Source organism: Taudactylus pleione, unplaced genomic scaffold (genome assembly GCF_031769625.1).
Source record: "Taudactylus pleione unplaced genomic scaffold, aTauple2 ptg000571l, whole genome shotgun sequence".
Taxonomy (NCBI): Eukaryota; Metazoa; Chordata; class Amphibia; order Anura; family Myobatrachidae; genus Taudactylus; species Taudactylus pleione.
Genome location: NW_028284973.1, coordinates 829,396 through 855,584, shown reverse-complemented (window position 1 = coordinate 855,584; position 26,189 = coordinate 829,396). Strand labels below are relative to the sequence as shown.

The 26,189-nt window shown below is 43.5% G+C and overlaps 1 protein-coding gene across 3 annotated transcripts in view; it reads right to left on the bottom strand.

The window, feature by feature from the left end:
* TSPAN13 (tetraspanin 13) overlaps window positions 1–25,907 on the bottom strand; it is a 37,825-nt gene extending 11,918 nt beyond the window's left edge. For 2 of the 3 annotated variants that reach the window (XM_088453089.1, XM_088453090.1), the window contains exons 1-2: window positions 25,695–25,907; window positions 739–906 (exon numbers count right to left, since the gene is read on the bottom strand). In XM_088453089.1, coding sequence (XP_088309215.1) covers window positions 739–906; window positions 25,695–25,757 — 231 coding nt within the window. In that variant the 5' untranslated portion in view covers window positions 25,758–25,907. Of the gene's footprint in view, window positions 1–738; window positions 907–8,270; window positions 8,471–25,694 lie in introns of those variants that run through there. The other variant, XM_088453091.1, reaches the window with a different exon arrangement.
* Window positions 25,908–26,189: the final 282 nt, after the last annotated feature.

Sequence of the window (26,189 nt, the reverse complement as noted above, 5' to 3'; positions counted from 1 at the left end):
TCTTTGTTTTGTCTTTTGTTTGGTTGGTTTGTTTTGTGGGGGGGCTGCCAAATTACTGCCTCACCCCAGGTGACATAAATCCTATTTTCAGCTCTGCTGTAACTGAATTGCATTAAAAAAAAAAAAATAAAACCCAAAGAACTATAATTCATTCCACATTAAGAGCCAATAGAAGGAACAATTCGTCAAGTCAAAAAACTGACACCCAAAAGAGATTTGTGCGGAGGAATATTATATTATAATTCACAGTTGTTAATATAAAGATGAATATCCAGTTATCCAAATTTGGAAGAGATGTAAGAGAGCCGGGATATTTACCACACAGTTAAAGGAATGGTCCATAAATTGCAGCGATATTTGCACTTTTGGTCACCGTTTCTTATATCGGCTCTAATCATGTGGCATGACGTGAATAGTGAAATAACTTTTTTTATGCAATTTATATTTGTACAGTGGTACCTAGCGCTGCTCATCCTCATTATTCACCTTTAGGAGCTGACTAACTCTATAAGCGCTGGAACGGTACACCAGTTATCAGATTCACTGATCCAATCATATAACTGACTGTCCTGCGCCAAAAAGGTCCGATAGTTTTACCTACTCTGTGGTCATTAAAGACTATTAAAAGTGTAAAGCAGAGAACATTACTGGCGATGACATTCTTATAAGTCTATTATATTTAAGGAGGATTATTATTCTTATATATTAAGGTTTAAAATCAGTCATAAAAAAGGATACAAAGAACAACAACACCTGATGGTGTCTAATTGCTCCAATTAAACCGACCAGGGCGATCAGGAAGAGCAGGATCCCAACGGCAACAGCGACGCCAACCACGCGGAGACTGGAGATGAGACCGAATCCGATTCCCCATGCTGCGATCCCAATCAGCAGGAGGCTGACCATCTGCACACAGGAGAAAAGAGAATCACAATGTGACAGGACATAGTAAATATTTCATAGACACATCTGTTGGCTTGGTACTTTAAATCAGCTTCAAATTCAAGTTAGACAAAAATCTGGCAGAGTGAGGGTGTGTGTGTTCGTGTGAGTCAGAGCTTTAGCAATAAAGTTTTCTATTTATTTTTTTCCAATAAAATCTGCAGCAAAAGAAAAAAAAAAAAAAAAACACAATAAAAAGAAAATTATATATAGAAATTACATATAAAAAGCAACCCCCCCCCCCAAAAAAAAAAACACCCAGATGTTTATCTCACCTATCAAATGTATTTATTTCATTACTTGTAGTTTGCTATACATGGTATCAAACAAATTGGAAAAAAATCAGTATATAAAAATACACGTCTATGCACTCGTGTTCAGTCATGATGTAAACATGTTTAGAATTACGGTGCACTTTAATCGCAGAGTTTGTACTTTAGGACACCAATGACCCCTGCTCAAAATGACGAGAGCCGTGAGTCAGTGATTGTTACAACATCAGCCATCAGCGACTTGTGTCTTTTGGACAACAGATGTGTCAGCTGGGCTGTAAAAATATATGTTTGTCCTGGTTTAAACCAGTCTGTGAATGTTGCAATAGATTTTATATATATATATATATATATATATATATATATATATATATATATTTATTTATTAAATAACCCTCAATGACATCTGCATAACTACAAAAAAAAAACACCTGAAAAAATACACAAGCAAGTTGGAGTAACTAATGGCATGAAAGATAAGGACCATATAGGTCATCTGGGGAGAAAAGACCCGTTGTAGTAGTAGATGGTCTAGACTCCAAAAATAGGATATATTACAGTGTTTATTCTGGCACCCTGCACCTAATCAGTGAGTAGGGCATATTTACATTTTTAAGAGCAAAATTTTATGCGTGATGTATCATTACAGCTACTGTAGCTGTAACGATACAGCAAGTCTAAAATTTTGCCTTTCAAAATTAAAATATGCCCTTACAATTAGGTGCTAGAATGAACACTATGGGGCATATGTATCAAAGCTTGATGAGAGATAAAATTGTGAGAGAAAAAGTATTAACCAATCAGCTCCTGTCATTTTTCAAACACAGACTATAAAATGTAAGTTAGAAGCTGATTGGTTGGTGATTTATTGCTCACAATTTTATCTCTCTCCAAGCTCTGATACATAGGCCCCTATGGCCGGTATCCAATTAGTCGCAGTAAAATACCGCGGCTAATTACCTCACCCGAGGCTATCCAATTAGCCCCTATGCCGGCACTTTTCAGGGATTTTGTTTGGTCTGCCTCAGGCATGAAAAACCAATCACGGCTGTGAAAATACAATACAAATACGTTTTTTTTACGTCCGAAAATTTGTGTTTTAATTGGATAACACAAAAAAATAAAAAATCAGCGAAAAGACTCAGTTTTTTGCAGCCGAAAATATTTTGCTGCTAATTGGATCGGATATATTAGTGTCCATTCTAGCACCTTGCACCTAATCAGTGAGGGCATATTTTAGAATGAACACTACAAATTTATCGTGTACCATTATATAACATCCCGACACCAGCATCCACCAAATTGAAGTAACAATATCTAGATGAGAGTTTCATGATTACTGCAACGACATGTTTAACCATCTTGTGGTGCGCGCCTGTCCTCTATCTGTACGCATGCCCTAGCATTCGCCTTCATCAACGCACACTTCCACCTACTCTGAACTAGGAGTACATGCTACATCGCAAAACAGGTTTTATATTTTATATATATATATATATATATATATATATATATATATACATACATACATACATATACACACACACACACACTTCCGCCTGACTCTGCCTATCCCTCAGAGGCACCCCTAATTCAGGGCAGCAGTCTCTGCGCCGGAGCAATAATGAATTGCTCCGGCATCCGCGGTGAGTTAGAATGTTAATTATTGGGGTCCAAATGGACCCCGATAATTAACATCATGAATAGACCCCATAGGGCCTCATTTATCAACAAGTTTTATCATTCACATCAAGTGATAAAACTCGTTGTGTATGATAAATGATGCTCCGGCCAATCAGCTCCCAACTGTCATCTGTTTGAAAAATGACAGTTGAGAGCTGATTGGCTGCAGCACCATTTATCATACACAACGAGTTTTATCACTCATATGAATGATAAAAATCGTTGATAAATAACAGGAGACTGCACTAAAGCAACCAGCTAAAGTGCAGTCACTGCTATGAAACGATTGGCAGAAATCAGCAAGATGGAGGCAATAAAACATTTCCAGATTGAAAATCATGCAAAGTATCTGTTTCCTTCCTGGCTGAGCGAGTGCCGGCTATGGAAGAGCACAATGTGTGACTGGGGAGGATGTCCTTTCAGTAAAGGAATTTCCACCTCTCTCTGGAGTGGAAAGATTGAGGATCCAGGGTGAACGCTAAGATATAAGCCTACTAATGGCTGATAGGGATCTCTCATGTCAATCGCATAATTATTAACACTAAGATTGATGTAACTTATTCTAAAATAACACACTGACACAAAGTTTGGATTCAAATTCAGTCAACTATGTATTTAAATAACAATAAATGTACAAATAGGGGAGTAAGTATGGTGTCCAAGAAAGGTCAGTCAAGAACACAACAAACACCTACAAAGCATTATAACCTAAACGAACCTGCATTGTAAGCCAAGACCGACAAGGTGCACAAAATACAAACATAACATGGGTATCAAAACCTCCTTCTAAACGTGGACTACCCTTCTCGTAAGGGAGGCGTTTGCTGCCCCCATAAAGGCATAGCTACAAAACAGTCACGAAGGCGAGTGCCCACAAAACAAATAAAATATAACTTTGTGCTTACGGTTCAAAATTTGCACCCGATCTGCTTTTCTATCGTGCTTTCCGCCAACGCGAACTGCCACCATACACCCGCCAACCTAAACCATCCAGAACATAAAACACAACCCCAAAGAAAACCACATAACGAAAATGCACGCCATCCACCCCATAGAGAGGCTTAGGCCCAATAAGGCAACAGATCTTAAAGTGTGATTGACACTTGGGCCAGCCCCAAGTCTTGTGGTTTGAACCACTTCCTTCAAATACTTCCTCTCAGTTCTTCCTTACAACACCCAAGATAATCGGTGGCCATTGCAGAACCGTCTATTGGCATCACATGCCAGGATGGGGGACTGGCGCTCCTGTATTTCCAGGGAAATTGCTTGCGCAACAAGATGGCAGAGGGCACAAAGGGAGGAGCTGTGCAAAAAATAAGATTTCATGCTGCAGAGCAAGATTATTAAAATGATCCCAGGGGGTAGTGAGGGCGCATTTGTAGGGGCGTTCCATGGCATGCGAAATAAAATATAGACCTTTTTCCTCGGCAGATACGCTTTTGGGGAACATTTTGTAGATTTAATTTGCAATTCCGCAAGATATAGGCGCACTTCGAGCATGGGGAACTGTAAAAAAAAAATTATTATTATAATAATAATAATAATAGTAATGGGCAAAAAAAGTGTTACATGTAATAAAGACAGGTCTCAATGTCCCGTCACTGACATTAATTATTAAAGTCCTAAACAAAAGTAAACCAATCAGCATTTTAGTAGGAAAGAACACTGCACCGTACAGAATACGTCCCTTCTAGTTTTATCAGCAGTATACAAGTTGTTGCCACAGGAGACGCGGTTGTATTATACACCATGTCACACACAGCATGAATCATTTAGTGCTTTCTTCCTCGCAGCTTGTACTAAACATCTCTCAGTGTCTCTCCTCAGATTTCCCTGGGCTAGAGTTACACACATTACCCTCACCGGTGATTTCTTACAGGATAAACAATATGGAGGGAAGCCCTGTCTGAATGTGCGATCCCAAAGCTGTCCACCCATAACCCAGAGGGATATTCCCACCAGAGAGTGGACTTTGGTAGGACATAGAATTGCTGGCTTCCATTAATGAGTCCATACCGACTTTATCTAAAACCTGAAGCTGGTACGGTGCCTGAATTTCAGGGGGTCCTCCCAAACACCCAGGAGAGTAGTCCATCCTCCCGGTTCCTTTCTTGTGATGGGAGCAGAGCAGGGAAAAGGATTATGTGGTTTGTGCAATCAGTCTCCCACTTCATCGTTATGCGATTCGCATCATCACGTGTCAGTGTGTGAGGCCTAATAACGCAGCAGCTCAGAAAACTGCATCATGATATATCAGGAGGTTCAGTCAGACAAGGAGAAAAAAAAAAAAAAAGTTCTAGAGGTCCATTGAAAAGAGCAAAAGCATTCCCGAACATTGGCGTCTATGGCAGAGGTTTTATTTTCACTCAGCCAAGGACAGTTTTATACTTCAGCTTCATATTTACTAAAAGTTAGAGAAATTGGGTTCTTGAAGCAGAAAAAAATAAATAAAAATGATATGCACGACTAGACAAATGCAGGTTTCCATAGTAACGAAGAATTGCGCCATGTGACCACAGTACTCAGATCGCAAGCCCAGTGTTTCCATTTCCAGATTTTTCTGAGTTTTCTCCAGGCCCATAAGATGAACGCTAACAAAACTAAGTAAATATATTAAAAGAAAAATAAATCCAGAAAAATATAAATTGTACCTGATGTTACCTGAAGTTTTTTCTTAAATCAGAATCTGTCATCAGGACAGACAAACCGAGCAAAGAGAATATTTGGGCTTCAAAAGGAGTGGGGCTTACATGGAAAGGAGTGGGGCTTACATGGAAAGGGGTGGAGCTTACATGGAAAGGGGTTGAGCTTACAAGAGTATTTTTGGCTGACTGTGGGTAAGGATTATGTTGTCCTGATTTTGCAAGTGTAAAAATATTGGGCAATATCCTAAATGATAGCCCAGTATCCATTCCATTTCCCGTACATTCAAAGTATTATAGAATGTGCTACATGGGACACCCAGTGACCATTATGAGTAGGTCCAGTATACTAGAGTGTTGAGGAGGACAATGTACCCGTGCACATTCTATGGAGGCAGATTGCTTGGTGGACACAGGGCAATTATAGTGTGGGCACAGGCTGGTGCACACACTATAATTGTCTGGTAATTGTAATGGTAGCACAGCCTGGCACAATCTGGGCACATGGCATCATGCACAGGTGCATCGAGCAGTTGGTTGGTACAATGTGTTACTGTAACAATAATCAGTGAACACAGGCTGGCATGAGTGGGTGAACAGGACCGAAACAATTTGTGAGGGCAGAAAGTAAGTACTGTATGACTGGTACATTATGTGTGAAGCTGAGTCTGATAAACTGTATATAGCAAATAATGCAGGGGGCACGGACTACGTCACATGTCTGGATTTGTACTGGTGCACCTATGTATCCAGGGAATATATTTACAGTTTTGCCTAAATAGGTTCCATCCTGCAGTGTTGGTAAACCTGTTGCATTTTTAGTCTGCAAATATAACTGGGATGACAATAGTCAAGTCATCTGCTGTGTGGTGTGGTCCGGGTAGGTACATCTTTCAACTAAATGCCTAAAAGGCAAAAAACAGTGAATCTTTATTTAAAGATATTAACTTTAAATAAAATAAAATTAAATAAAAAAATAATCAAAATCTGTTAGGATTTGATAGATCTGGACAGAAGATACTGTTTCGATACATATGAAACACACTAAGGGGTAAATTTAGTTGCAAACACTGCTATTTCTTGTAGCAGGAGATTTATAATGACAATATTATTCAAAATAAAACACGCTTTGAAAATGTACCTCTAAAACAAAATAAAAAATAAAAAAAAGTTTAGAGCAAATAAATAAGTTAATGCGAGCCTATGAAGTCACACCACTATCACTAATAGCATCAGTCATGGCACGTTTCCTACAGGGACAATGGACGGTTCTGAGTGTCTGATCCCTGAATTAAAGAACAAAGCACGTTGCTGCTGCAGCCGCTGACCGTAGGTTTCCTTCCCAAAGGTCACAGGCATTGACCGGCAACAAATGCCTTTGCTGCAAGAGGAATTAAAACCTGAAAGATATCATTTTGATAGACTGGATTGTTTACTGTATGAGCATTACAGAATCTTCCACAGCTCTTTATTCGCCAAACAGCTCAACAGTAGTTGAACAATCATTGAGAAGAAAGTCCAATAACCTGAGTCACTGACTTGGATCAATAAACAACCGAACAGTTAGCAGCAATATGCATTATAAAAGCTTTATCTGTGTAATCATTTAATATTTTTGCTGAGTGGAGACTCAAATTGTCTATTTTTTTCTTTCTAAATATATGCAAATTATCTAATTTAGTGAGTTGGGATATGGGAAGGATTTTCACATAAATATGGCAGAGTTCGGGGAGCAACATCAAAGATTTACCTAGTAAATAAGAGTGGTTCTGATGTTCAAGGAATATTAGAATGCACAGTCTACACTCCTGTAATATAGATAAAAATAACCAATCTATGGGCTGTATTTTATTAGAAGCAAAAAGCTGAGATACGCAAAAAAGTATCTCCGATTGCAACTTTTCACCTCTCGGGAACTTATCTCCGTATTCAATTCCATCCGCTTTTCAGTCAATACAATGTAATAAGCGAAAAAGATTCGCCTCTGAATAGCAGGAGAAAAAAAAGTGCAACATTTTTATTTTGGGGTGCAAAGATGGGGAAACCACTCAGAACCCTTGGGACAGGCCCCCAACAAATCCCTAAAAAAAAGTGAGGAACACCCAAAAAAAGTACTTTGAATTTGGGTGCGAAAAAGCACAAAGTGGGGGGACACCTTTGCAAACTAGCGAAATAAGATTCTGGGGGTGCTCTAAGAATGGGTCAAGTGATTTCAGGGTTGCAGGTGCTTTTATGAGAGCGTAATTTCACTTTTATTAAAACTGCACTTTAGAGACATTAAAAGATGCTAGCACCCATTTTCAGGTACCCCAAATTTAACAGGACTACTTATTTTCTCCAAAAAATACTGTTTTATGGCATTCTTCAGCACTTGTGTAAAGACGCTAATTAGAGGCAATTGTGCAAACTTAAGTCCCCCAAACTGTTTTATTATGGCTAATCGGGCACTACTACATTGAGCCCCAATGTTTCTGCATCTTTTTGGGGGGTTCAGGATGATTTCCCCAATTCTGACACCACTTTCCGGCTGTTCTGACTTCACGTGTCGCCGTTTTCACGTCTTTGGAATTGAATAGGGCGAATAGTGGGTACGCCCCTGATAAGTTTCTGCGGCTAAAATACATGATGTAGGCGAGAAGTCCGTCATGCAATACTTTATTGCGGGTGCAAAACGATTTGAATACCGTCCTTTATTGGGAAGCAGTCACAGGTGTCATTCAAGCAGAGTTACCAGAGAGAGCAGATAGTGCTGTATCCCAGGGTCTCCTGAATATAAATTCCTGTTCCCAGCCACCTCTCCATTCGCTATCTGAAAAACGGCCAGCTACTTGACCCCCATCAGAGCGATTTGCGAATGGGTGGCTGGCTGCAGAAGCTGTCGCCATGGAAACGCTGCATCCACACTCAGATGACACCGAAGGTCTGACCTGATGATGTCATCGTCCCTGTTGTGGAAAAAGCCAAGAAAATAAATAAAACTCAGAGATAGAAAGAAAGGAGGATACAAGATCTTTATTCAGAGGGGTATATATTTACTAACATGCGGGTTTTTAGAAGTGGAGATGTTGCCCATAGCAACCAGATTCTAGCTATTATCTTCTATAAGGTGCTAGATAAATGTCAAGTAGAATCAGATTGGTTGCTATGGGCAACAACTCCATTTCTAAAAAAAAAACAAAAAAAAAACCTGCACTTTAGTAAATATACCCCAGTCTACATGGCATATCATCATTAATGTCAAACATGAGACCAGAGACATCTCTCAAAAGCATTTTACAGGTAACGGCGCAGGCTAGGTGGCGTTGCCCATAGCAACCAAATATATTATAGCGCAATCCCTTTTCCAAACATTAGAAAATAAAAGAAAACCAGGAAAATAGGGACTACAACTACTTCCGTCTCTTTTCAGTTCAACATCGTAATGTAAATAAATTAGTAAAAAATATACAAAGAATAAAATAAAAATGGAAAACTGGTCCGCAGTGCTTTGCATGAGGAATCCACCAACAGTGGATCTTTCCCAAAACCCCTCCCACCACCACCCACCAAAATATACGTCCAACGCTGCTCTGAATGGGGGCACAGCCAGCTTGCTGCGACAAAGATGAAGGCAGGACATTTTGGAAGTGTTTCTGCCCTAGTTAGGACAGCTAGGACCGTATGATCAATTCAGGATTTCTCGCCCATATGTCCCTAGTTTCCAGGAACATTTCCAGGTTTTAGAGATTTGTCCCCATTTTTCAGAATTGGCAACTGAGCTTTACATCTCTTCTTCTATATATTAAATACATGTTTCTCTACCAATCCTTACTCCCATGCCTTTATTAGTTTGAATTTCCTGCAGTACATTATAACTAAGGCAAGTAGAAACATCTACATGGGGATTCCGATATACAGTAATTGGTATGTGGACATCCGAACGTCACACTAATGGTGCGTACACACGGAGTGATATAAATGAGCGATTTGAACGATGACTATCTTTTTAATTGCTCATTTTTAGGTCCCTACAAACTCACCAACGACACGTGGCCATGTATGGATGATACCATGCAGGTCAACTTGCTTGATATCGAGCAAGTTACTGATTGCGGGTCGTTGGTAGGTACATAGGACCTGATTCAGAGCCACTCGCTAGATGCGATCGCTCGCATCCAGCGTATGCAAATTTGTCAAAGTGATGCCATGGGAAGCGCTCGTTCGCCAAGGCATAAGCACACCCACTGTGTATGCAGACACCCACTAACCTATGTAGAGACGGCCACTAGCGCACGTCATCTCCAGGAAGTGGATTAAAACATTGGTACATCGAGCACCATCGGATGCAATCGCAGCGCTTGTGGTTGCCTTAACCTACCGCAAGCACTGCGAGGACTTCAGTGTAACAACCAGACATGTGATATGTACTATGACGCTGCCTGTTAATTATGCAGGCCTTAAAAACGCTGTGGAAACACCCAGGCACGCCTGCGTTCGCACCTCCACTCCCCTGTTATTAGTGTCCTGCCCCTGTTACCACCCACAAATGGCCTCTCCTGTCACTCATTTCACTGGGCTGTCTCTTTGCTGGCCGAGCGAGCGGGCTGCGATCGCACAGAGTAGTTCGCGCACGCGCAGAATGAAGCGTACGCATACCATTGGGCCGCTTGCGAGCGGCTCTGAATCAGGTCCATAGTGTGCTGGATGATCGATATCGATCGTCCAGCACACCCGGGAGATCGAACAACAATATCGTTATTGATCATCCCGTGTGTACGCACCATAATATGTGCGTATTGAACATCACATTCCAGTACAATGGCCATTAATATGGAGCTGGCCCCCCGTTGCTGCAGCCCCCACTACTGGGAAAGGTTTTTATGTATATTGTATCTCAAATTATGTGTATTGTTTTACAAATAGTATAATTGTGGAGATTGAAATGCATTACATATTACTGTAAATAAAACTATGCAATATGCGCATTTGTTAGTGTCACATTTTATTAAATGTAATGGGAAATATACAATTAGGCGCGTGTTTGCTGCGCGGGGAAAATCTCTGGATTTCATGCCTGGAGCTATTCAATTATTTAGCATTTTCGCAGCACGGTGCCCCATGGTAACCCATAGATTTTGGGTAAATTGCAGGAATCTATGGGTTTTCCCGCGTGTTGAATCCCAAGGGCGCATTTTAACTCAGACTTTTCTTGCAAGCTCCTAAGGCTGCACGGGTAGTCGGTTAGCGCAGACAAATTACCGCAGGGTGAACCCCGCTGCTAAGTGGATCTATATTGAACCGGCTCACTTTTTAGGTTTTAAGTACACAGATAGCAACAGTTTGCAGACTGCTGGTCTAACATACACATATATACATATACACACACACCAGTGGCGGAGGGGAGGGTCGAGCGAGGCATGTGCCCTGGGTGCCGTCTGACCCGGCCGCAGCTTCGCCGGCCGCAGTCCAGGGCAGTGTGGTCCACGGCACTACACATTAAAACAAACATGCCGGTGGTGGTGTGTGTGTGTGTGTTTTAGCACTGCAGCCAATGAGAGTCAGACAGACTCTTATTGGCTGCTGAACCCAGGGCCAGGGTGGAGATCACTCATGAGCCTTGCGGCTCCCGCACTGGGTGAAGGGAGAGACGTCATGATGTCTCTCCCAAAGCGCTGAGCGGGCCAAAGTAGTGGACAGCGGCAGATGCAGGAGCGAGGATTCTGGAAAGTATAATTTTGACTGTATGTGTCTGTGTGTTTTATGTGTAAAGGGCACTGTATAGGGGGCACTATATATTGGGTCCTACTGGTGGCACTACTGAGGGCATTGTATAAGGGGAACTACTGGGGGCACTATATATTGGGCATTGCATAAAGGGCATTATATATTGGGTCCTACTGGGGGCACTATATTGGTCACTACATCGGGGCATTATGTAAGGAGCACTCTATAAGGGGCACTACTGCTGGGGGCACTGCATAAGAGGGCACTATATATTGGGTATTACTGGAGGCACTATATATTGGGTACTACTGGGGGCACTATATAAGGGGTCCTATTGGGGGCACTATATATTGGGCACTACTGGGGGCACTATATATTGGGCCCTGCATAAGGGCACAGTACAAGGGGCACTACTACTGAGGGAACTGCATAAGGGGCACAGCTACTAGGGGCATTAAGGTGCATATGGAATGGAAAGAAATCTTCCCAAGGTAAAGGGAAATGGTGGTGTGTCATGTTGACAAGCCCCCATTTTCCAGTGGTCACACCCCTTGTGGCATGTGGACATGGCCACTTTTTTGGCGCACACACTTGGAGGGGGGCAGCTCCATTTTTCATCTTGCCCTGAGTGCCACTGACACACACAGACACAGTTTTCACGTGAACACACAACAACCCATGCCTGGCATATGTCTGAATAGTCCGACCCAGGTTGACAGTGCCGGGTCCACGACCCTGGTCGCTATCAAGTTTTTCCCAGGACTTGCAACCCAGTTTCATGACCTGGATTATGTGTGAAAGGTGCAACCCAGGTCTTGATGACCTAGGTCACGCCTAAAAGAAAGTAGGGGACAGTAGCGCTTTGAGAGGACATCATCTACTAGCGCCCACTGAAAGCCGGAAGACCCGGGTCACTGGAAGACACAGGTCCGGTACGAATGGTGATGACCCAGGAATAACCCATGTGTGAAAGGGGTATGTACAGAAAACCACGGCTTCAACCCTTGCTCACTGTCCTTGGTCCAAGCCAGGTTAAAGCTGAAAGTGGTATTAGTCAGCACTTCTATTTAAAATAGTGTCTAAGTTTCTAATGACTTTTTATAGATCAGAAGTATCTCCAGCATATAGGGATCTTTGTGCCATATGAACAGAATGTGCCACCAGCATGTATGTGGTTACAGGCAAGCGTCACACAATGCAGAGCTTGCAGCATGAAGCACATCATATAATGATCCCATGACATCCGCCTGTGCACTTGTGAGAATCTGCATACTGCAGCCCGATTGTCAGCACAATACCTGGCAGCGTTACAGAAGGTGGTTTACGTTACCAGCCGGTTATCAGATAGCTTATTCTGTGTTTTTCCATCCGTCAGAAGTCAGATGACTGCACACACCATTAAAGTACGCTAGCAAACACGGAACAGGGAACTGTGCAAGGAAGCACTGGGATATAGCTGCGGTTTTATATAAAAATATTAAATTAATACAGTTCCAAGTTTGAATACTAGATTCGTTTTTATCCTACCATTATTTTTTTGTCCAGTTTGTCTAAGATCATGTGTAGCACAGTCCTGCCGGATAATCACATTGATCACAAAAAGGTACCTCTCCCACATGTCTTGTGGAAAATGACCCGAAGACCCTTACCTCAGCCAGGGCCTATTGGCCTTTGGAGGTCAGGGAAAAGGGGCTCATCCTCTTTAGGATGGGACACTTTTAAAGGGTGATAACAGATTTGTTCAGGAGATCGCAAACCATTCATTCGCTAGGAACTAGTGACATTACTGAAGCATGAGGCATTTAGTGCCTCATGCCTCAGCAAATTCACTAGTTCTCAGTAAATTGATGAACCAATTATTGGTTCAGCGTACACAATGGCAGCTTTCATGATTTGCAAGCACGTTTTGGTGGCCAAAGAAGGGAATTTAACTAAACACCTGTACAGCCAACCCAAAAAGAGGGGCAGTTTTGAAAGATAATGGTTCATGGGTGTAGTTTCAAAATGGCTCTCCCTGTAAAGAGGGGCAGCTTTGAAAGATAATGGTTCATGGGTGTACAGTTTCAAAATGGCTCTCCCTGTAAAGAGGGACAGTTGATAGTCTAAAATTTAGTACCCAAGAGAAAGCTGCGCCGGGATCAGTATGAGATGCTGTTCAGCTGCCGGTTCAAATCCCGACGCTGGAAGCCCAAATGTTACAAAATCCCAACAGGAGCAGGTAAGTACCCTAACCCCCCCTTAGTGGTCCCTAACCTCCCCCCCCCTGGTGGTGCCTAACCCTAATCTCCCCCAGGGGTACCCCCCCCCCCCCCCCCCGCGGCTAACTGTTCAGGATGCCAACACCAGTATTGACGTTGGCATCATGCCAGGTGGCTGGATTCCGTCGTCAGTATTTCGACTGCCGGCATCCCATCCGCCAGCATATAAACTGCATCCCGCTGTGCCAATAACCCTTCACATAACAGCATATTCATCATTATGGCATAAACCTCACTTTTGTGGTACCACAGAAACATCCTTTTTTTTTTTTGCCTAAATCGAACAACATGGAAACTGCCCCACAATTACCTCCTGCCTTGTTGGTTCCACTGCTCATATAAAGGTGCATTTTGTTCTCGTGACAAAGTCACAGAGACAGGAGATTGTTACTGAGTACCTACAGCCTGGCTGACTGGATTGGGGAAATCAGAAGTTTATTTCTAATAAACAAATTTAAAAAGCCAAAAAGTCAAAATCTAAAAAGAGGTTGGATCTTTACCCTCCTGAATATGCAGCTAGAGACGGCACCATCAGACTGCCAATGTCTGGTCTGTGCCAGTGACAAGTGTGGCACAGACCAGGAATAAATGAGCAATAAAACATACGGCTCAGCATAATGACTCCAGTGTCCTTTGAACTGGTTTCACTTTTTGACACTTGTACAGTTTTGCACAATCTAGTTCATGGTACAGTCTCTAATTACTGGTAAACTGCAGATGGTTAGAATTTGTCCTAATGAACTGGACTGGTGATTTGGAGATAAATTTCTTCACTTACAAAGTTAAGTCCGTCAATCATATTGAGCAGTGGTGGCCAAAGCGTAGATCGAGATCGACCGTGGACAATCAACTGGTAGATCGCAATGGATGTCCAGACTGATTCTTATTGGCTATCTGCTCCGAAGCCGCGACTAGCTGAAGCCGCAGATGTTATGTCACCGTCGTCTGTCACATATGACAGCAATAACCAACAGGAATCAGACTGATTCTTATTGGCTGAGGCTGTCACATGTAACAGCCTCCATTGCGCAACCATCCTGATTTTCCAGGACAGACCCCGCACCCCATGTCGCAAGGCCACACCCCCGTAATTTCAGACTACAGGGGGTTAAGGGCTTTTCACACAGTTACCTGTATAATTTTTTGTATACTGAAACCTCCACTACCACCTCCTCCCTGACTTCTGGGCACCTGTATCTGCCCATGTACTGGTTGAGCAACTTCAAGGGGTTTTCCAACTTTAAACAACCTTTTTTTACTGTCTAGCAGTGACATGCGGTGAAGTCATTTGCTGGGGAGGCACACATGGAGATGGGTCTGAGTGCTGGGAGCCTGTCTCACCCCCCACTCACTGTAACACTAAGCTTCAGTGCCCATTGAGTCTCCAATCTGAGCACCAATCTCTAAACACTGCAGTGCATTTCCTTGTCACATGACACATCCAAGGTGTCCGTTAGTGCACAAGGCACACCCCCCATACTCAGAGGCATGCCTCTATTAGCTCTCTTTCTGTGCAGCTTACTGACCGTGGTGTAGCCCCACCCCCAGCTCTGCAAGCAGTGTCTGACGATACAGAAGCTAAGCTGAGCTGTTGCTGCCTCATCTCTCATCTTCCTGCAGTCCCAGGGAGCTCCACAATGCTGGTGAGTGTCACCTATAAAAATAATTACAATAATCAAAGCAGATGTTTATAAGTTATAAATATCTCCTTTGTATTATTCTAGTCATGTTTATATCAAATCTCAGGAGTATGACAAGGGACACTGCACGTCCCTGCTGTTTTGCATATGTCCTCCTGCAACTTTTAGTAAATAGTTTTCGTTATCATCTGTGCAGTGATGTCATAGCGTTAGGTAAACTTTCCTTAGGACATACTGAGCGGCTTTCCACATACAGTTTTATTCAGTGCCGAAGACTGAACACATTAGAGTCACATCCCTGGGCCGCAAATCTGATCATATTAATAGATGGCTCGAAGGAACACAAGCTACCTACAAAGACACTGCAAAGTATGCGATAGGTGCAAGAAGGTGTTAGTTAAACCCCCTTTAGAAGAGATTACTGATGGGAAGAATGCTGTGGATTTCCTGCCATGTTCACAAATGTCAATATATTACAACTCTTCTTACAGCTTTCATAGAAATTGAGTTTTTGGGCCATTCATCAAAAAGGTAATGCAGGAGATATCACAGACATACCTTTCTCTCCTGCAATGTCCCGCTGTCCCCATACACTAATATCACAGATATCTCCTGCTTACCTTCCTCTCCCGGAATATCCCGCTGTCCCCATACACTAGTTTCACAGATATCTCCTGCTTACCTTCCCCTCCCAGAATGGCCCGCTGTCCCCATACACTAGTATCACAGATATCTCCTGCTTACCTTTCTCTCCCGGAATTGTCCACTCTCCCCATACACTAATATCACAGATATCTCCTGCTTACCTTCCTCTCCCGGAATGGCCCACTCTCCCCATACACTAATATCACAGATATCTCCTGCTTACCTTCCTCTCCCGGAATGTCCCGCTGTCCCCATACACTAGTATCACAGATATCTCCTGCTTACCTTCCTCTCCCGGAATGGCCCACTCTCCCCATACACTAATATCACAGATATCTCCTGCTTACCTTCCTCTCCCGGAATGTCCCGCTGTCCCCATACACTAGTATCACAGATATCTCCTGCTTACCTTCCTCTCCCGGAATGGCCCACTCTCCCCATACACTAATATCACAGATATCTCCTGCTTACCTTCCTCTCCTGGAATGTCCCGCTGTCCCCATACACTAGTATCACAGATATCTTACTGCTTACCTTCCTCTCCCGGAATGGCCCACTCTCCCCATACACTAATATCACAGATATCTCCTGCTTACCTTCCTCTCCCGGAATGGCCCACTCTCCCCATACACTAATATCACAGATATCTCCTGCTTACCTTCCTCTCCCGGAATGTCCCGCTGTCCCCATACACTAGTATCACAGATATCTCCTGCTTACCTTCCTCTCCCGGAATGGCCCACTCTCCCCATACACTAATATCACAGATATCTCCTGCTTACCTTCCTCTCCCGGAATGTCCCGCTGTCCCCATACACTAGTATCACAGATATCTCCTGCTTACCTTCCTCTCCCGGAATGTCCCGCTGTCCCCATACACTAATATCACAGATATGTCCTGCTTACCTTCCTCTCCTGGAATGGCTCGCTGTCCCCATACACTAATATGGGGACAGAATTCATCATTTGGAGCTCAACTGCGGGAACATTCGCCATCTTCAGATGGAGTTTGCTCCGGCTACCGCTCTTTCCCTAAGGGAAGGAGTCAGTGTTGCGAAGAGGAATCCGGCCCAGTCCAGCTTCCTCCGCCGGACACCGGGGCGTTTGTGCACATGTGACCTGTAGGTCACTCAGGCGCACTAGTTTCACTGCCCCAAAAGAAGCAGGGAACACATTCAGGGAGACCCCTGATTTTCAGATCAGCTATCTCTGCGCCAGGGCAATGATAAATTGCTCCGATGCTTGCGTCAAGTTGGAATGTTTCTTATCGGGGTCTGTTTGAATACTGATAATTAAAATAATGAATAAAGCCCAAAAGATAGTGGAAGCCATTTTGTGAGAAAGATTGATACAAGAGATGATTAAGAGTGCACTTGGGACTGAAATACTGATACTATCGAGTACTGTGCCCCATACACTTCTATGTAACAGTTTAATAGTAAGCATCCACAAAGCAGACGCAAACTATCTATTTGAAAATGGTCTCTATTAAGTGTCAGGGCTAACTAAAGCTGTGTACACACTATACCATATATCGTCCGCGACGGATCAGAACAGCCATCGTATAGTGTGTGCCTTGAAAACCACCCAATTTATTGTACGATGACCTGGGAGGTTTCATCTTCCCATCGAATGTGCTGCACATCAGATGGAACAATGCGGTATAGTTACATCAGACATGTAACAATATATTGCACCATTATCGGACTGTGCAGCTTGTACAGCGTTGTTATAGGTCGTCACATCGCACCGACACGTTGTTAGGTCGCCTAGGTGAGTACCCGGCTTTACAAACCGTATCGTCATTTACTACAGCGGTACGCATTTAAGCAGCCCTATAATTTACAATCCGGGGCTCTGTTAGGTGCCCCTGTGAAAGCCCTGCACCTCTGTGATGGTTGTCTCTCTCTCACCGGCAGAGGGTCCTAGCAAGGAATACATACGAATTACCGGTGGTCGCCTGGCCGGCGTTTGGAATCCCGACACCAGGAAGCCGGCAGAGGAGGAAATCCCGATCGTCTAAGGTAAGTGTACACTAACCTAATCGCTCTCTCGCTCCGGGGCGTGCGCAGGGCCTAAACATCGACCCGGTTGCGAGCGCTCAGCGCTTGCGACCGGGCCTGAATGAGGTCCTATGTGTGTAGTCATCTTGTTATGGTCCTAGCCAAGCTGGGAATCATTTGTGTGTATAGGAAAATTTGATCAGGATCCTGCCGCCCAGCTCTGAAGCTAATAGGAGAGCTTGTGGGTAGATTTACACAATCACACAAGTAGCCAGGTCACTGCATTCCACTGAATATTCACACTCATCTGCTGAAATGCTCTGTGCAGCTGTGAACATTCCAAAGATTCAAATAAATAATAATCTGGGGACATCCCACACAAGTAGGAGGTCAAGACGGAATTTAAAAGGGTGCTCTGGCCTAGGTCAAACACAGCTGAGGATCTCACCCACTTATTCAGTGTCTGGGAGAGTTACCCCAGACACTTCACATCTTGCAATGAAAAAAAGATTAAAAAGCCGTGTAGCGCATTCTAACTAACTATGGGCCTGATTCAGACCCACTCGCGAGCGGCTGTCCGCTCGCAAGTGGGTCGATGTTCTGCACTGAGCATGCGCACGACGGAGGGAGCTCCGTCGTGCGCATGCGCCAGACTCGTTGTGTCTGATCAAAGGGGGCATGCTGTCGATGTTGATTGACAGCACGCCCGCTTTGGTGGGCGTGCCGGGGGCGTGTCTCCCTGACGGGGGCGTTCCTAAGGGAACGCCTACCGTCAGAAGCCGGCCCACTGACATCACTAGTGATGTCAGTGGGAGTGATTTTGGCTCTGATAGAGCCAAAATCACTCCGGGCCTTGTGGTTGATAACCTCAACCGCAGGCTCCGGCTCGCAGTTTCGATGGTCGCGATGGTCAAGACCATCGCGGCCATCAAACTGCACGCTCGTATAGGCTGTGGGTGGTGACCCACAGCTATACGATCGTCCAGGAGGACGCTCCATAGTTATGGAGGACGGCCCTCATTCAGAGCGTGCGCTCTGCTCAGAGCGTACGGCTCTGAATGAGGGCCTATATTTGCTGTAACCGGTGTAACTTGCACCAGATTGATCAATGGTAATATCCGATTAGCTACAAGTCACAGCACATTTTATGCTTTTTCCCCTCCGGTTTTTAAATAAGCCCAGAAGAGAGATCTTAGAATATAAAATGTGCGCTTCCTGCAAAGCAAATTGGTGACAATGTGTTTTATTACAGCAGTTATTGCAGCAATGCAGCCAGACAGGACGGACCGGATTTCCATCTTGCAGGATTTACGAGACCTTGCGCTGCACATTTCTCCAGAGATCACCTGTTGCCTAAAGAGATGAATCAGCAGCGTTGTAGCTCTGCTTACTCTGTAGCGGGAACAGAATCCGTAGCCAACAAGACCTGTGTGACTAATGCAGAGCAAAGCGTTATAGACCCTTCCTCCTTAACAGCAAACGTCACCTGCTCTGAGTCACAGCTCCACGATGTATTAACCTCTGAATAAAAAATAATGACATTATAGGTAAGGGCACACGCCATAGTATCCCTTTAGAATGTAAGCTCATGAGCAGGGCCCTCTACCCTCTTGTGCTTCTCCTTACTCTACTTTCATCTACATCTAAAGCTGCATATACACACACACACACAAACGATTTTATAAATGAACGATTTTAGAAAACGATTTTCGTTCACTTTTTCAAGGGAAAAATGAACGAAAATCGTTAACTAAAATCGTTCAATTACTAAATTAAATAAACGATTTTTTTGAACTACAAACGATTTTCCCTTAATGAAAATCGTTAAGTTGTTCAGTCAGAATGGACGACAAACTACAAACTACAAAAGTGAACGCGCATGAACGATAATCGTTCAGGCTAAAAAAAAACAACGATTTTTTTAAACGATTGAACGATAACGACGTCGTTATAATTAAATCGTTCAAAAAATCATTGTGTGTGTACGCAACTTTACTCTCTACTAGGGCACCTAACACTTGGTTGGTTTGCATTGTTGCTTATCTGGGTGTTATGGTCACAAATGTAGCAATGTATATTATCCATGTCCTGTATTTTATTGTACTGTACTGTAAGTCACTGTAAATCAACCTGTTTATGTACTTGTAAGGCGCTGTGGAACACTTGTGGCGCCATATAAATAAATAATAATAATGTTAATTGTTTATCTTTGGATGACAGGACTGGTGTTAATATATCAATTAATAAAAATCAGAATTGTCCAAAGGGACTTCATGCATCTTAACTTTACAGATGGTATCCGGTCAGGTGGTCGACATTCAGCATGTCAACATGAACGTTAAGTCAATAACCAATGTTGCCACACACACAGGTCAACATTGTTAATATGTCAACATGCTGAGACATCAGAATAACGACATTAGGGGGGGGGGTTAACGATTTTTAGGGTAAGGCTAAAATAAGCAAAAATTATGTTGACATTTTGGAGTCGACAAGTTAAATGTCGACATTCTGAATGTGTTGACATTTTAACCATGTTGACCTAAGTGTATATCAACCTACAGTCCATGGCCCTCATTCAGAGCCACTCGCTAGCGACAGTACGCTCGTTCCGAGCGATGTTCGCACATCTGCGCATGCGTACGGTTTTTAGTACGCATGTGCGAACCAGTCAGTGCGGCCGAAAATCATTTGTACGCAATATAGCGAGTGCCTGCTATTTTGAGTGACAGAATGAGGCGTATGTGGGTGGTAACAGGGGAAGGGGCTTGAAAACGGGGAGTGGAGATCCGATCGCAGGCGTGCTTAAAGGTCAAAACGGGCGTTTTATGGGTGTGCATAATTAATACAGCAGCGTCAATGACCACGTCACTTGGTTTTTTTAAACTCAGAACTGCTCGCAAAATAGCGCTTTAAAAAACCAACCACAAGAATAGCGAGCAGTTCATATCCTGTTCGATGTACTCGATTAATCTAATAAATAGCGGACATGACGTATGGTGCGAGCGGCCAGGGGGCGTTTTTATCAAATAAACGAGCGTATGTTTTGCTCGCTCGTTCAGACTTAGAGGTGTGAACAGACTGCAATGTGCGAACGGATCATTTGCATAGCCACCCCTTGTTTTTGAACGAACGAACGCAAATAGCGAACGGCTCTGAATGAGGGCCCATGTCCGCACTGTCTACATTCAGAACCTGTCAATATTCTGGGTTCGACATTCTGACTATTGACTAGTTATACCGCACACTTATAGATAATGTCATTATATTTCCCTGTATGAGAACTGGAAATGAAAGGTTTCCCTGCTTACATACATTACAAAGTTTAATTAAAGTGGAGTGTTTTATTAGAGAAGCTCATATAGGTCTGACTATCGTTTCTACTTGTTCATATGTTGCCATACTTGAAATGGTTTTAGTCTCCGACTAAGCCTCGATCGAGGCAAAACACCAGCGACACCGGTGTAGGTTTAAAAAATAAATAAATAAAAGAAGCCACCCAAAAAATACTACAAAGTAGAAGATTCATAACAAAAAAGTACTAAATACAATAAATTTATAAAAGTAGCATTCCCGCTAGGCGGTTTAGTGGGACGCCGCGCCCTGCCCGATTTAAAAAAAGCAGAAAGCACTCTCTCCTTTTGGCGGCGCCCCGCTAAAACAACATTGTAGCGCAGCGCTCACCGCCAGAGAATTGATGTCATGTGCATGGCATCTATTTACAGAGAGGGGAGAGCTTGGGGGCAGCCCAGCATGTCCGTAAGTGCTGGGCACGCCCTAAAGAGTGATGAAAAGGGGGGCACATCTTAAAGACACCCCCCTTTTCTCATGGTCACGACCCTTTCAGGCGCACATGTCCTTTCGCCGGTTGGGACACTCGAAGCCCCATCCATAGATGCTGTGCGCCAGCACCAGTGAAGGGAGGGAGGCAGGCTACACTTGTGCCTCTATGGCAAACCTGGGACTTTGTGCCCGCCCCCTGCACCCCTGCCCATATGAATGAAAAATGCCACACACAGATAAGTGTGTCACAGAGCTGACTCCTGTCATATAGGGCATTCACAACACGGCTAGGGGCATAGCGCCACATCACACAGGCTAATGGAGCCAGGTGGAGGAAGTGGGCGGTCTGAGCTTGTGTAATATAAATGATAAGAAGATACATTAAGATTAAGGGTGTGAATCAGAGCGGAACGCTAATGCCACCGCAGTTGCAAATTTGTACACAGCGGCTCTGCAAAAACATGTGACAAGTGTCCCAGGATTTGCATTGAGACGCTACACAATTCAAGCAACTGCGTACAAAGACGCAACCTCGGACGCAGGTCATTCGATAATCAGCCATCTGAGTAACCCTATAGTCGTGCAGATTGGCAACAGGACCCGAGGCACCGGAGCCATTTTTACTGCGGACGGGATCGCAACCGCATGCTATGACACGCCCTGGAAACGGTCGCAACACGCCTGCGTTTTAGCTTATTTTACTCGGACCTAATTTGGACCATTATGCTGCATTTCTTAGGGGTAGATTTATTAAAGTTTGTCGAGAAATAAAGTGGAGAGAGATAAAGTACAAACCAATCAGCTCCTGTAATTTTTCAAACACAGCTTTGATAACTCTCCCCTCAGTCTGCTCTGAACAGTGAAATAAACCTCCTCAAATTTTCCCACCTATCTGCACTTAGTGGGGCAAAAAAATATTTGGACAGCCACCGATTGTGCAAGTTGTTGCACTTTAAAAGATGAGAGAGGTCTGTAATTTCCATCCTAGGTACACTTCAACTGTGAGAGACAGAACCAGAACAAAAAAATCCTGGAAATCACATTGTATGATTTTTAAACAATTTATTTGTATATTCTTGCGGAAAATAAATATTTGGACACCTACCAACCAGCAAGAATTCTGGCTTTCACAGACCTGTTACTTCTTCTTTAGGAAGCTCATCTATCCTCCACTCGTTACCTGTATTAATGGAACCTGTTTGAACTGGTTAACTGTATAAAAGAAACCTGTCCACACCCTCAAACAGTCAGACTGCAACCTCTCCACCATGGCTAAGACCAGAGAACTGTCTAAGGACACCAGGGACAAAATTGTAGACCTGCACAAGGCTGGGATGAGCTACTCGACAATAGGCAAGCAGCTTGGTGAGAAGAGATCAACTGTTGGCGCAATTATTCAAAAATGGAAGAAATACAAGATCACTGACAATCTCCCTCAACCAGGGGCTCCATGCAAGATCTCACCTTGTGGGGTATCAATGATCTTGAGAACGGTGAGGGATCAGCCCAGAACTACACGGGGGGACCTGGTCAATGAACTCAAGAGAGCTGGGACCACAGTCACAAAGGTTACCATTAGTAACACACTACATTGTCATGGATTCAAATCCTGCAGCGCCCGAAAGGTCCCCCTGCTTAAGTCAGCACATGTCCAGGCCCGTCTAAAGTGTGCCTTTGACCATCTTGATGATCCAGAGGAGGATTGGGAGAATGTCTTGCGGTTAAATAAGACCAAAATAGAACTTTTTGGTATAAACTCCACACACCGTGTTTGGAGGGAGAAGAATGAGGAGTGGCATCCCAAAACACCATACCCACTGTGAAGCATGGGGGTGGAAACATCATGCTTTGGGGATGCTTTTCTGCAAAGGGGACAGGACGACTGATCCATATTACGGAGAGGATGAATGGGGCAATGTATTGTGACATTTTGGGCAAAACCCTCCTTCCCTCAGTAAGAGCATTGAAGATGCAACGTGGCTAGGTCTTCCAGCATGACAATGACCCCAAACACACCGCCCGGGCAACTAAGGAGTGGCTCCGTAAGAAGCATTTCAAGGTCCTGGATGGGCCTAGCCAGTCTCCAGACCTCAACCCAATAGAAAATCTGTGGAGGGAGTTGAAAGTCTGTGTTGCCCGGTGACAGCCCCAAAACATGACACATCTAGAGAAGATCTGCATTGAAGAGTGGGCCAAAATACCTGCTGCAGTGTGTGGAAACCTGGTCAAGAACTACAGGAAACTTTTGACCTCTGTAATTACCAACCGAGGTTACTTTACAAAGTATTGAGTAAAACTTTTTGATTGTCCAAATATTTTTTTTCCCGCAAGAATATACAAATAAATTGTTTAAAAGTCAAAACAATGTGATTTCCGGATTTTTTTGTTCTGATTCTGTCTCTCACAGTTGAAGTGTACCTATGATGGAAATTACAGACCTCTCTCATCTTTTAAAGTGCAACAACTTACACAATCGGTGGCTGTCCAAATACTTTTTTGCCCCACTGTATGTCGTGGCACCTCCCAAGAAACAAAGTAGCCATGCGAGCACATAACGTAACCATGCACTTTGTCATTTGCTGGGGGGGACCAGTAAGCCAACCAGGAGGATTAGTAACTTTAAAGAATACCAGAACCTCTTCTTTGCATGACATCATTACATCTCATGACATCATTTCCAGCCACACATAATAGAAAGTAACCAAGCGATTCCCAGTGTCCATACTGGTAAAAGTAAAATAAATCTGTAAAAAGGAACCCACTGTACATTAAGGATCACCGAGCCAACAAGATTGGTATAAATTCCAAAACAGATTTGATTAAAAAAAATAGTTCAAATAAATGTTGTATTCAGTGACATCACACAACCCTTTAATGACATCACAGAACCCTTCAGTGACAAGCATCGATGGAGAAATTATCTCGCAATCAAGGGATTGACCAGATACACTTGAAGCACTGAAATGCCAGCCGCAGCTGTCACTCCAAAGCACATTATATAATAATATTCATAATAATAATAATAATAATAGGGCAGTTTACTTTCCATTAAATACCACCAGAGTGTATTAGGTCAGATCGGTATTTATAAATGGGAGAACAGAAACCATGGCCCATTTGATATACTGTACCTGGAGGCAGTAGGTCCATTAATGTACTTCCAGTAGATGTAAATGGAACAGTAAAAGGACAGGACAAGTCTGGGATCGGCACAAGCATTTCCCAAACCATTAAAGTCCTTTGTTTGCCGTCAACATCCTGATTCTATTTAGATGTTTCCCCTTTAAATATGACATCACAAATACCATATACACGAACTATAATTCATAGCAGTGCAGCCATATACAGTAAGTGTGATATATTAACCGTTAGTACCTAATACTAAGCTGTACTGCAGCCTGGCACATGGGCCCCATCTTATTCATTATCACTACTCTGCTATTTTATTTCACGGGTACCTTTAAATTAACCCTATGATATCTGTATCCAAAATGAAGAGAGAGAAAAAAAATAAACAAGTCCATATGATTTATAACGATCAGCTGATACAATGTGTCCAGTAAAGGACCCTATGAGACAAGTCCAATATTTAACCTGCCATGATGCCATCCACAGCAAAGCACTTGCAGGAAGATGTTGCTATTTGGGGACTACACAGATACATGAACACAATGAAAATAGATGAGATATAGATATATACACACACTATAAATAGCACAATATTACTTTGTGGGACTCTGCAGTATGCAGCGCAATCTAATGGTAGAGCCCACTTAGTATTTCCCATATGATGAAACCTAAAGTCATTAAAGAGCTGCTGGGAAATGAGAAGGGTCACCCGAGCCCCCATCTCCAGTATCCAAGCTCCAGATCTACAGATACCAGTGTGGTGAGAAGATCCTGTTCTTCCAGTAGGAGACTGAACCCAGCCTTCCTGCTACTGCTGCAACCCAATCCGGGCTGGCACTGTCCCCAGCAGCTGATGAATGGGACCATGGCAGGTGCAGAGCATGGAAGCAGCCCCCACTCCCCCTATAGAGCCCATGCTCAATAAGCCTGATCAGTAGCCCCAGCAGGTGAGCAGCCCAGCCTTGCTGCAGGGAGAGGCTGCACCAGTACTCACAATATACAGCAGGTTTAGGACGCACAGGGAGTTCTTGGAGCAGGTGAAGCCACCACAGACCATCTTGGCTGCTTTCAGTCTCCCTCTCTGCTGTGTGGAGTCCTGTTCCTGGCAGCAGGGAAATGTGTGAGGCTTTGGGATCCTGCGACAGCTGTGACCAGTGTCTCCCAGTCCCCACCTCTCGCCTTAGGTGGAGAATAATGGAAGTGGGTGTTTCTCTCTCTTGCATATAGACGCATGATACCGGCTACTGCTTAGCGCCCTCTAGCGGTAACCTGGGCAAATGCTGCCTCTCTCATCGATAAGCGGATAGGGAATACAATGTTCCAATTTTGTTAATTTCTTCATGGCCACTTTATACTTAACTGGCACTGGGATTGACATTTAAAAATAAACTGTGTCAAAGAAAGTTTTTTTTTTTTAAATAGGTACACCCCAAAAAAATGCATTAAAAATTTTGGGTGAAAAAAAAAAAGGCTTGACTTTAGGGACTTA